At 27.4% G+C, this 13,163-nt stretch overlaps 3 protein-coding genes across 3 annotated transcripts; 2 read left to right on the top strand and 1 right to left on the bottom strand.

Moving 5' to 3' along the window:
- Positions 1-26: 26 nt before the first annotated feature.
- Positions 27-4,697, top strand: ELE39_002544 (uncharacterized protein; the record flags this gene model as incomplete). The annotated part of the gene is made up of 1 exon (XM_067345394.1): positions 27-4,697. One exon carries the CDS (start codon positions 27-29, stop codon positions 4,695-4,697), a length of 4,671 nt encoding a protein of 1,556 aa, XP_067202162.1.
- A 232-nt stretch (positions 4,698-4,929) lies between these two features.
- ELE39_002543 (glycerol-3-phosphate acyltransferase) lies at positions 4,930-6,690 on the top strand (the record flags this gene model as incomplete). Its single annotated transcript, XM_067345393.1, has 1 exon — positions 4,930-6,690. The coding sequence occupies one exon, from the start codon at positions 4,930-4,932 to the stop codon at positions 6,688-6,690; it is 1,761 nt and encodes a 586-aa protein (XP_067202161.1).
- A 20-nt stretch (positions 6,691-6,710) lies between these two features.
- On the bottom strand, positions 6,711-12,914 carry ELE39_002541 (uncharacterized protein; the record flags this gene model as incomplete). Its single annotated transcript, XM_067345391.1, has 1 exon — positions 6,711-12,914. One exon carries the CDS (start codon positions 12,912-12,914, stop codon positions 6,711-6,713), a length of 6,204 nt encoding a protein of 2,067 aa, XP_067202159.1.
- Between the last annotated feature and the right edge of the window lie 249 nt (positions 12,915-13,163).

Below are 13,163 nucleotides of genomic sequence, written 5' to 3'. Positions count from 1 at the left end.
TTTTTTCATCCTCCTGTATATTAATTATGAAGGGTGTTAGATGCAAAAAGAAGAGAGCAAGAAATGTCGACATTAAGAAAAACTATAGTGCTTTTAATGAGGAGAAAAAAAACTTTAAAAAGTCTAGGCCAATAAGAAGCGTATCGTATTCAAATGTTTTTCTGAAAAAAATGTTTGAAAATAAAACTGAATTTGAAATGGAGGATTGGATCCAGTTATTCCTAAAATCAATAGTTATTAAAGATTTTATGAATACGATCCCACATTTTAGAATTTTTGAAAGAATGTTGAGTATCACTTCAAAGCATATTACCGGCTCTAAACTGAAAAGTTTTTTTGCAGATTTTATTATTAGAATGGAGGATTTGGATGTTTCTGTAATATCGTTGTTTTTCGAATGGTGTTATATATTATATAGACAAAAGTTAAATTTTTCAAAAAATAAAATAAGAGAAGATATAAGATATGAAATATTGAGAGATGCTCTCCTTGGAATAGCATCAGGAAAGGCAAGAAACTATATTATTATGTTAATCTGCTGTGATTTGGAAATTAGTACTAAATATTTGTTTCCAAATAGTCAAATATCTAATTGGAAAGAAGAGTTAGAAGAATATTTTGAAGAAAAGTATTTTTTGAAAGATTTAAAGGATGATTTATGGAGCTTCGCATTGCAAGTTTTCAAGTCATTGGCTGAGGAAAATTCAATTCGTGAATCTTTATTTGAATTAAAACTGAGCGATGAAAGAACCTGCTTATGCAAAATTGACGATTGGATAATTGAAAACTCAAGCAGAAGTACTCATATAGAATGGTTTAGAGAAAACTCTAACTTTCTCTCAAATAACAAGCTCTTGCTTATTCTGTTCAGCTCATTTATCAATTTTTTTCCATTTACAGTTGAGTTTTTTCCTCTAACGGTCGAGTTAATTCTAAATACAAAAATTGAAAATTGCAATTCAAAAATTCAATTTAATTCTAAATTCGAGAACGAACGCTCATATTGCTCTTGTGAACATGATAAGATTTCTTTTAAATCGTGTAATGAAATATATAATTTAGTTATATATTTGATTTCATCATTTATTTTTATTTACTACGGTATTGAGTATGAATATTTGGATGGATTTAATGTAATTTATGAAGAGTCATTTAATATACTTGATTACTTGACTAGTGGTGGCAAGAATGATAACTCCTCATTCTATAAATATGAGTTATCAAGTCATTTATTACAAATGAAGCGTCTTATTAATCACTTTAGAAAACACCCGAGTTTAATAATTAAAATGGAAGAAATTAGTAGCCAAATAATTGAAAATAATAACTCTTTTATAGTTTTAATATTTAACTCAATATTAAATATATACAAATTCAGAAATAAACAGAGCAACTTAGTTAATAATGAACACAATGATAAAAATGAAATATTTGAAGAGATTTTGATAACACTTTTATTTCTGGTCATATTACATCCAAACACAAGTGATGATACAATTCTTTATCTATTTAATAATATTTATGAAGAATTATATTCGTTTGGATTTTTGCTAATTGGAAGCTGCATGACTCTTTTATACAAGAAGGATATTTTCCCAGAAAGAATATCAAAGAGAGTTCAGCTAAATATTTCAAATTTTAGAAATATTCATTTGATAAACTCTCAAAACTTCCCTTATATTCAATTCATGAATTGTACTTATCATTTAATTTCAAGGAACATCGAGAATTTTAGGATTATTAACATGATTTTTCAGTTATTGGAGGGTAATTATCTTCAGTATATTCGCAATGTACCACTAGTGATCGACTCAAAAAAAAACAGTGAAGACAACAATTTATCTATCAATATTTCATTAACTTTAACATCAATTTACATGAAATTACTGGAGTTTTTTCACCTAAATCCTTCTCTTTGTAAGTTATTCTTCGAAATGAAACAACACATACAAACAAGTGATTCTATGAATCGAAATTTTTTCTACGAAAATGATTTGACCAAGCTAGCTAAATGCAACCCAAAAGTTTCTTTATTAGGGATTTTCAACCAATTATCAGAAAATAGAGAGTTTTATACTTCTAAGAATTTAATTTGTGAACCGAAAAATAAATTAATTGAGAACTTGCAAAATATTAATGCGTTAAATGATTCAAATATTTTCAAAATGAATTATTCAACAATGATACACTTGATTGCAATTCTATACATTCCGATTATAAAGCGAGTGAATATGTCATTATATAAATTCAAGTATTCAATTCATCCATCTAATTACCTTATGGGAGAAGATACTTGTTTCAATAACAGCGAATGTGAATTCAATGATAAAATATTTGAGATTGAACAACAAGGAGTAAGTATACCAAAACAATTTTGTATAGAGTTTTTAGAAGAAGTTATTAAATATTGTAAAAATTTTGATATTGAGAGCCCTTTTGATATTGATAGATTTATATTAAAAAGTGCACTAGATAATTCAAGCGTCAATATAAATAGCCAAAGCATTTCAAGTTTAATTCATACATGTGAAATTGATAATAAAAAAAAGTGTTTTGTGTGCTGCATTGATTCATATGCAGAATATTTAGGAATCATTAATGCATTTCAGTCAATTGGAGAAGTATATCAAAGTTACTATATCTCTAGATCATGGGTATATCATGCAATAATTATTTCCATTGTTACTATTATTAATAGTAGTATAATTATAGATGGAGTGAATAGAGTTGATGGCTCAGAAATAAAAACTTTAATTCGAATTTCAAACAAAATAGAATATTCATTTTACAATAATTTAAATTTTGAGTTGTTGGAAGAATTGATAAATATATTAATTAATGAAATTAAAGACGACCCTGCTATTATGAGAGAGTCAGGAGATCCCCAAAGAATTCTTTTCAGAAGCTTACTAATATATTTGCTAATAATTGTGCTTAATAATGAAATAGGGCAAACAATATTATCAAATATTGATTTTCAATACTTACTTGTGAAACTTTGCCACTTGTTTTCCTTCAGAATTGAATGCCTAGCTACTAATGTTTACAAAAATATTGAAACTGATGGTACAAATGAATTAATCAACTCGTTTGATGAATTTAGTACTCCAAATATTAGAAGAACTGCAAATTCAAGTAATTGTGATATTAACGATGAGAATATCACGCCTTTTTCTTTGTCATCGAAAAAATCATGTAATACTATTACTCCAATAAATAAAAAAAGAATAACCCCAATAATTATTTCAAGAAATTCTTCTGCTAATAAGAAGTCTATCTCAATATTAGATGAGCAAACCAATAATAATACAAACAAATTAACTAACTTAGCTTTGAAGGAAGATACAAAATCATACTCGTGTATTTTTCACCTCAAAATTATATTAAATGCTGTAAATATAATTCGGGAATTTATCCCTCAAAATTTAAGCACTGTTAATAATAATGATTTGCTTGGAGGAAAATTTACTGGGGTTCAAGATTCGAATACAGAATTTATTTTAAATATAATGGAGAACAGCTTGTTTTTTTTGTTGCCATCAAATACAATTTCTAAAAAGTCAATCTTTAACTTCAATTACATAAATGAAACCAATAATGGCAATAATAATCAGGATTTGAACACAATTAATGAGGTTTCAGAAATTAGTGAGGCAGAAGAAATTGATAATTTAAGCGAAACAGATAAACAAAGTTCTCAAAATAGAAACTTAAAGTGCAAAAACTTTGTTAAGACAAACATTCCATATTTATTAAATGATGACGATTTCTCAAAGGAGTGGTATATGGAAATAATAATTTACTTAATTAAGTTTATTATTAATAATACCAAGTTAGTCAAGGATATTTCAAATATTATTACTGATATTGCTTCAAGAATAACACTTTGGAATCGTAAAGAAAACAAGGTACTGATATTTAATGTCTGCGCCGAAGTTTTAAAATTTTCCCATGATTATTTTTATGATGAACTTCCAGAAATTTCTCTTTGTATACTTAGGAATTCTGGGTTTCAATTATTACAATCGATTAAATTTGTTTTTGTTGCAATTCTGGATCAAAACTCACTCCTAATCGAAAGTACTTTAAATGATTTACCTTCGATACATGCAATGGTTGAGCTTGAGTCTCTTCACAAAGTAATATTTATTTTTAGTAGACTGGTTGGAGTTTTTGAGATATGCTTCCAAATTATTTTTTTCAATGGAAATAATTTAGCTGATAAAGATAACTTTTGGCTTAGAAATGCTATTAATTTGATTGAAATGGGTGTTGAAACTCTTAGCACAGAGCTATCAAAGATGGAAAGAATTAAATTTCCTCCAAAAATGGTTGATGATGAAGAGTTTTTTGATGGGGATGAAAATGTTAACGCCACAGGAAATTTAGACGAATTAAAGTGCGAATCGTCAAATGAAGCATGGAATGTATTGATTTTAGATTGTAGCAATATGCTAAGAGAGTGTGAATATGTACATAATCTAATAAGTTTTAATTGGGTTGACCCCAATAGCTTAGAGCAGTCAAGGTCTAATAAAGGAAACAATAATTGCAACATAAAGGAAATAGATGATGACCTTGGCAATTTTATTACTTTCGAACAATGTGACGAAGGAATTCTTCAGGAAAATGAATCATATTCTGATATTAAATTAACCCCACATTGGAATACGTTTATTAAATCGCTATTTCTATAGAAACATAATGCTAATTATAAGATAATCTGAAAATTTTTTATTCTTTTTTTTTTCCGATAACGCGCTTAAAAGTGGGGATTGCCTTGATGAAACTAATAATATTTACCTTTCGAACCTTAGACGAAAAAAATACTATATCTACTTATTTCGATGTATGCAACCATATAATTATAAATAGAGCACAATTTTTTATCATTATACGCTTCTATTTATTACTGATTTTTCCTCAAAAATGTATTTTTTAGTTAAGTTGTTGGCACAGATTATTACGAGAACATTTTTTAAAAATGTTACAGTTTTAGGCAAAGAGAGAATACCTCTATATGGCCCAGTTTTGTTTGTTGGGAATCATATGAACCAATTTGTGGATGCAGCAATGCTGATTGCGATTTTTCCACGTCAAATACGATTTTTAATAGCAGAAGCGTCGTTTAGAAGGCCGATAATTGGAAGATTAGCTCAATCTGCTGGTTGTATTCCTGTTCAAAGGCCACAGGATTTAAGATATAGAGGTATAGGTGGTTTGATTTGGATTAATTCAAGCGATGTAAAAATTAGGGGCATTAAAACAAGATTCAAAATAGATATAAAATTCCAGGATACATTAATAATAGACGATCTAGGTGTGTCAAGGAAAATATTGGAGGTTGTTTCAGATGATGAAATCATTGTTGATAAGGAAATAGGTGTAGAATACTCTGCTACTTATACAGATGGCTTTCCTTTTTTCATTATGCCAAAAATTGATCAAAGCACAGTATATGAAGAGGTTAGTGATGCAATGAGAAATGGGCATTCAATAGGTATTTTCCCGGAAGGAGGATCCCATGATAGGACAACCCTTCTTCCACTTAAGCCAGGTGTTGCAGTTATGGCTCTTTCTTCAGTATTAGAGGGAGCTGAGGATCTATTAATTGTTCCTGTAGGATTAAATTATTACGAGCCACACAAAACTCTCTCAAGCGCAGTTGTAGAAATTGGCCAACCGATTCCTGTCACATTGGAACTCGCCCAAAAATACGAGGATTCTCCATCAGATGCAGTGAAAGAGCTATTATCTATGGTTGAAAAAGGTATGAATTCTGTATTACTTTCTGCAAGGGACTATACAACTTTAACATGCATTCGACTTTGTGTCCAATTATATCCACCAGATAGAACGGCTCTTTCTCAAGATAATTACTATTTACTCCATCAATTGTTTTCACAGTTTTTTTGGGCATTGCACGATGATCCCGAGCTTGAGCACTTAAGAAAGGATTTGTGTGAATACGAGGATATTATTAATCACTATGGAGTTCCAGATAGAGAAGTTTGGCAGCTTAAACAACCAGTTTATGAATGCATTAAATTAATTATAACCAAATTTCTTCTTTTAATTCTTGTTAGCATAGTTGGTGGATCTTTCTTTCCTTTGTGGGCACCAATTAGGTATATTCCTGCATTTATGGCAGAGAGACATAGAAAGAAAGCTTTGGCTAATTCAAAGGTGAAGATCAGGGGGACAGACGTTTTGGCATCGTATAGAATTCTCGTAATTATTGCACTACTACCATTACTCACAGTTTTTTATGGTATATTCTTTTCATTGGCTTTTATGCATGGCCAGAACTTAAATTCTAAAATCGCAGCAGTTTTAGGTACCTTTATAGTATTACCTCCATTATTCTATATTTCGAGGGTTTCTTTCGAAATGATAATGCCATTAACAAGAAATATTCGCACTTTATTCTATGTAGTAGTTTCGAATATCAATTACTTGAGAGGTACTGAAAGAACATTGTTACATATGAGAATTAAATTACAGCAAAAAATCAGAGATCTAGTCTATACAAAAGGGCCACAAGTTTCTCCAAATTTTATTCACAGTTTTACTACAGTTGTTCCAGATGCTGTCATTCAAGCCGACAATAAAAGAATAAACTATTCTCTTGGAGAATATGTTCCAGTTGTAACACGTGCAAAGTATGATGCAAGAGAAGAGATCCTATAATTGAGAGGGGTCTTATTTTCCTAATAAAGCCTAGCCAAATTAATTTCATTATTTAATTTTTTATTATCATTAGTTTCTATAAGTTTTTTTATTATAATTTTGAATAAGTCTTTAAACTGTGTAAATGATGTTTTCAAGTTTTCCTTATTCAGCTTGAATAATATTTTATGAGAAGTTTCAAGGAAAAGTCTGTAATTGTATTGTAGGTATGGACGCTGGTCAACACTAACTGTTTTATATTTTGAGTAAGAAAATAAACTTGGAATCGACTTTCTCCAAGTATCAAAACTTAAATTAGAATCTAACTCAAATAAGAAAATTTTTGGAAATTCATATAAAGAGAAGGAAATAATATCCTTGTCATAAAATAAATTTGTATCAATGCTTGAAAACAACTGTCTTTTAACCAAATAATAAAATCTTGATAGAAATATTATTCCATCATTATTAATAAAAAGCCCATTCCAAGCTTTTAATTTTGGATTATCTTCTAAATCAAGTAAATATAAGAAACGCAGATCTATCCAATTGTTCACTATGTTATCTTCGGAATTGGCAACGTCGTAATACTTTGAATCTTTATTCGAGCAATAGTTGAATGGAAAAGAAGTGGAGTCAGGTATCAGCATGAATGAAAATAAATTAATTATTACCACAATACGCTTTAAAGACGCATTTCCAGATTCAACAAAGTCTTTATATAAGAAATTGAGAATTTCTGTTTCAGCCGATTTATCTTTCAATGAATATAGATAATAAAAATTTACCAAAGATATTATTTCATAATTTATTTCCTTGATTTCAAGATTTAAATAAAATTCATGAATGATGTTGATAGAAAGTTTATTTTCTAGTATGAGCCTATCAAGAAGGAGCGGATTAATGTTTTTAGATAGATTTGAAATGATACTTTTCTGATTATTTGAGTTCAAAAAATCATAAATTGTATTGATTAATAATTTAAAAGAATTTAAAATTGGTTTGTTATAGAATTTGTATAATTTATAAGATATTTCTCCTAATGAGTTTATCAAAACCTCTATTTTAACATAAATTAGAGGTTTCTTTGAAATAATTGCTGAATTAAAAACTGAATTTAAATTAACAAAAAATGTGGTAATTTGCATTTCATAGTTTTCTAAATTTTCCAATGTATCAAAAACATTAATAATAAACTCATAAAGAAAAGAAAAATTTGAATCACTTGTAAATATAACAACTCCAACAATTCTTGTGAAAGAAAGCATAATTAAGTCGTTAAATTTTAAATTCTTGAAGATCTTTAACAGCAAGTAACCAAATTCAATTACTTTTCGTGAAAAGCTGTTATTTGAATTTAAATAGGAAATTAGAAATTTTGTAATCAAAATGACAAACCATTCTAATATTAACTGATTTTCATCATCTTGCCCACCTTTTAATAAAATCAAATCGCATAATGGAATAATTACTTGAAAAAGAATAACCTCAAGTGAGTTTGATATATCAAAATTTGTGAACTTTTCACAAATATGGATACTTTCAAAAAGCTCAATTATGACACCAATCATTACCAAATCTTGCAAAATATTAATATCTTTCAAATTTACTCTTATATTATTAAGGCATCTATCTTCTATTTGATTCTTTAGTCTAAAGGTATAGCTATCAAATTTTAAAATTGTTACAAAAAACAGTGAATTTTTGTTTAAAATTTTAATATCAAAATATCTTTCCTTATTATGAAAATTGAGTTTGTTTTCTAAGGAATTAGACAAATTAATCGTCTGAAGCGATAATAGCAGTATGCATATACTCATCTTTATTGGATCATTAGTGCAAGATTGTAAAAGTAAGTCGATATTTGAGTATTTATCATACCCTTTAAAATTTTTATTTTCAGCTTTAATACTGGAAAGTTGATTTTTATAAATCGTTCCACATACATCATTTAATATATCGAAATTATTTACTGATTTATTATATAAGAAAGATATCCAGGGTACCCAGTAATAACCTTTTAATAGCTTAATGCAAGAAATTATAAATGCCTGATTATCGTTGGTGCTGTTTTCATAAAATATGGTTGAAATGAGATATTTTACGATATTCATATTCACAATAGCATATTCTTCGATCATTAAGGTTTGTTCATTTTTCAAAAATGGTTTATCACTTGTGGAGACAATCTTTTTCAAATAATAATTAATAAAGGAAAAACAAAATGCTCTAATTAAGCCCAATTGAAAATTAATTTCTTGTGTAACTCCGTTGTTATAGTTATTGTTATTGCCATATAAAATAAAATAGCGATTAATATAATCAAAAATTTCGTACACTGTGATGATTTTATACTGAAATAGTTTTAATGCAGAAGCTGTTCTGAAAATCAAATTCATAATATTTTTTGGGTCATTGCTTGCAGAAAGATTGTAAAGATAAAGCACATGATCTAACAATTCGTCTTTCTCAGAAAAAGTATCAAATGCCATATCAAAGAAAGAGAAAACACCAAATGCATAACTATTAATTAGATTTACATTTGATGTGATACAGATTTCGTCTAAAAGTTGGTTTTCAGCTCCAATACATGTATAAATTTTGAAATTGTGATGATTATTAACTACTTTAAAATAGTTGTTTAATGTATCAAGATGGTTTAAACTATGCTGATGCAAGTGTTTTAATAAACAAGAAATGAAATCTATGGCATTAATTTCTTTATTAACATAATATCGTTTTTGAAAAGCCAGAATAATTATGCTTTTTTCCAAATTGAATGATTTCTTGGTTGCGAAATACTTTAATAAGCAATTCTTATTTGAAAAATATTTATTTATTATTATATTTGAATTCACAAATGCTATAAATAATTTGTTTGGTAATATTTCAAAATTTGCAATTTCAGAAATGTAACTTTTATAAAGTTGGTCAAGTATATCGTATCTGAGAATTACAAGAGATGACAAAAATAGTATTAATATGGCCTGATTATCAATAAAAAGTTCATCAAATAATTGCTTTTCGCTTTCTCTAATAAGCTTGCATTTTCTGATTAAATCAGAATAATCATTAAATATTAAATTCAGGTTACTTGTTGAAGGAAGATAAGACAGCAGCAAGAAGAATAAGAATAAAGTCTCTTGTTCAACATTTCCAGTATTATTGTTATTCTTTGATCTCGGAATTAACTCAAAAAAAATGAACTCCAGCTGATTAAAATATTCTTTTAATATCTTAATAAATTGGAACACCATTTGCCATTGAAATGTTGTGCAACAAATTAACTTGATATTACGAAAAAATTTAAATAAGTCCTTTAGTATGGTAATTCTAAATTGATCAATGTTAATTTTGTCAATATTTTTCATGACCTCAATTCTTACTTGTTTTGAATCAAATAGAAAGAGTCCAAGAATTTCCTGTATATAATAGTTGTGAGTTGTTTTAACTTTAATTGATTTCAATTTGTTCAAAATCAATTCACTAGAGTCATTATTATTTGAATTACCTTCTAGATTTTCGAGAAAAGTATCTTTCATGTCCAAATAATCGATTGCATTGTATTTAATATTAATCATATACATTCCAAACTGTTGATCATTTGTATTTTTTTTTGAAGAAAAAATCTCGTTAATCAATTCAAAGTTCAAAATAGCTTTTAAAGGGCTTGAAATATTGTAAACGAAAAAATGTAACGTATTAAAGTCTATTCCATCGTAATTTTGTATAATAATAATGAATTGCTGTAATATATCTAACAGATTAAAAAAGTTACCTATTTCATTCGAAAAACCTAATTCAATACACCATGATAAAAAACTTTTTAAAGTAATATCCATATTTACATGCTGATAAAAAAAATCAAGCATTATTTTTGAAAATATGTTAAGACAATAAACCGATTCAAGTCCTGTTTTATCCTTTATAATCTTTGTTAGCATGGACAAAATATAAAACAAATTATTGGGGATTTTTTTCTGATAAGATTCATCTTCTGATGGCCATTTATGATCAATATAAAGCCCAAAAAATCTTAGAAAGCTTGATATTATTTCAATGGGGTAAACACAATTATTGACTCCAAAATTTTGATTTTCTATAACTTTTAATTGAGTAATGTTGTCCGGTAGATTAAAGTCAACGATCAAAATATTAGAGTGAATTGCAAGAAGTATTCTAATACACTTATCGTAGTCAATAATTCCAAATTTGCAAAGTTCGATTAAACAATGAAGAGAATAAGAGACAACAATTCGATTCTTCGAGTTTAAACCTTTTTGTATTTTGCCAATAATAACTTCATCAACTATGTCAGGCTTATACCTTATAACACAAAATAAAATTTTAATTCCATTTTGAAATTTATCAAAACCAAAACTGGTATTTGAGAGCTCAGAATCTATTTGATCAATTAATAAACTTTCCAACTTTGAATAAGGTAATTCACCTTTCAGAAATAAATGATAAATCTTCTCTAGAACCTTTGTCTTAGGTTGACCTTCGGCAGATATAATCTTATTATATATTATTGGAACCATGTTCTTGTTATTACCAAAAGAAATCATTGAATAGTAAATAGAATCGGTAATTGCATCAATTTGTTTAAATTGATTCAATATAAATTCATAAATAGGAAATAAAGAATCAAATATTTTAACTTGGTACTGACTGTTTAATATTAAAAGCGTTCGAGTAAACTCAACTATTTCTTTACAATATTTTGGATCACCGTTTTCAATGTGCTTTATGACCATTTCTAAAAGTACACTAATAATCGATAGGCAATATACATCATCATAGATATAGTTGTTAAGTAGTTTGTTTTCCAAGAAATAATGTATTTTATGATAATTAAATGCTAAATATAATCCATTATAAATTTTGCTGACTAATTCAATCTTAATGTTTTCAAAATTATTGGCCAATTCTTTTTGAATTAACTGCTGACTATTTTCGAAGAATAATGTGTTAATCTCATCATAAATATTTTCTCTAGAAAAATTGTTGAATGGAGAATAATTGAACTCTATACTTTTCAGCTCCTCTATCCCATTAAATTTGAATTTCTCATTTAATATCTTCTTAGAAAAAGAACAAAAACAATCATTTTGAACTAAATTTCCTTTAACATGATAAACTAATGCTGATATTAATGTTAGAACATTAATATTACTGAAATTCTTCAAGAACAATTCAATTACTTCCATGAGAATCTCAAACTCTGAAATATCTTTAGATTTATATAATAATATTGTAAGTGTGATAAACATAAGATCTCTAATACTTTCAAGTTCCCTGTCACTAATCCGTTTGATTCCTCCATATTCAAGAGTTAATTTTAACAATCTAATCATTTGAATAGGATCACCCAAGTTGTTAGATACTTCCTCTTCACTCGAATTCTCTATTAGGGAAGATATAATTATTAGAGATAAAATAGTAAAGCTAGTTTCTTTTTCAATATCAATAATAGAAATTGTATTAATCAAAATGTTAATAATCGAGAATTCGCATCTAGTATTTGCCATCATCAAATAGAGAATATTAATAACTTTGAAATTTAGTTCATTTTTATTTTTACTGAAATTATGTAAATTTAACGTAATTATTTTTAAGTTAATATAATTAAAAATATTTGTTAAAGTGTTTAAATCAACAATAGGAAGAATAATTAAAAGAAATTTGTGTAATAGATCGTATTCTTTGATGTCAAAACAAATATCTATCATATTGTTTATACATTGTTTATTATGAAACAAGAAGTTGATTGTTTCATTAATAATCTGCGAATCATTATTATGCTTATTTACTATTCTCTCCAAAAGTGGCCTGATTACAATTGCTGGAATCGAGTATTCAGAGTTTTCAGCTTGAGTCCCACAAACATTTATAGATGATAACCTTCTAATAATTTCTAGTTCATCATAACAACAAGAATCTAAAAGAACTTTCATAGATTGAAAGCGAATTATATTTGGAATATTCAAAATTTGTGGAATATCTGAGACAAAATTATCCAAATTTTTAATCTTAGAATCTACTGACGAGTATACTATTATGCTCATTAACACTTCTACCAAAATTTGTTTAACATTTTCCAGTGGCTTGGTCTTGCATTCTTTCAAAAGTAAACCAATATTTGTAATAGCCGTCTGTTTAAGTATCAACTCATCTTCTCCGAGTTTTATTATTAAATCTATTACCTTTCTTTTTACTGCTTTTAATTGCGATTTGCTATCCATCAGAAAGACTTGAACTTTTGAAATATTTAAAAGCATTAAGGCGCTTTTTTTCCCATTCAGGTTATATATAGATTTATACTTGAGCATGCTAAAATTAATTGAATTCTAATAACTTTCACACAAATGTGATAAATAACGAATCTAGGCCAGAGTATAGTCGGATATTTAGTTGAAATGAATGAAAAAGAATACAATTCATCGAGGTAATGTTGATCAGTTCTGAGTATATATTTTTTTAAATTTCCGGCT

Source organism: Cryptosporidium sp. chipmunk genotype I (genome assembly GCF_004936735.1).
Source record: "Cryptosporidium sp. chipmunk genotype I strain 37763 chromosome Unknown contig_26, whole genome shotgun sequence".
NCBI classification, from domain to species: Eukaryota; Apicomplexa; class Conoidasida; order Eucoccidiorida; family Cryptosporidiidae; genus Cryptosporidium; species Cryptosporidium sp. chipmunk genotype I.
This window is presented reverse-complemented; position numbering and strand designations above follow the sequence as displayed.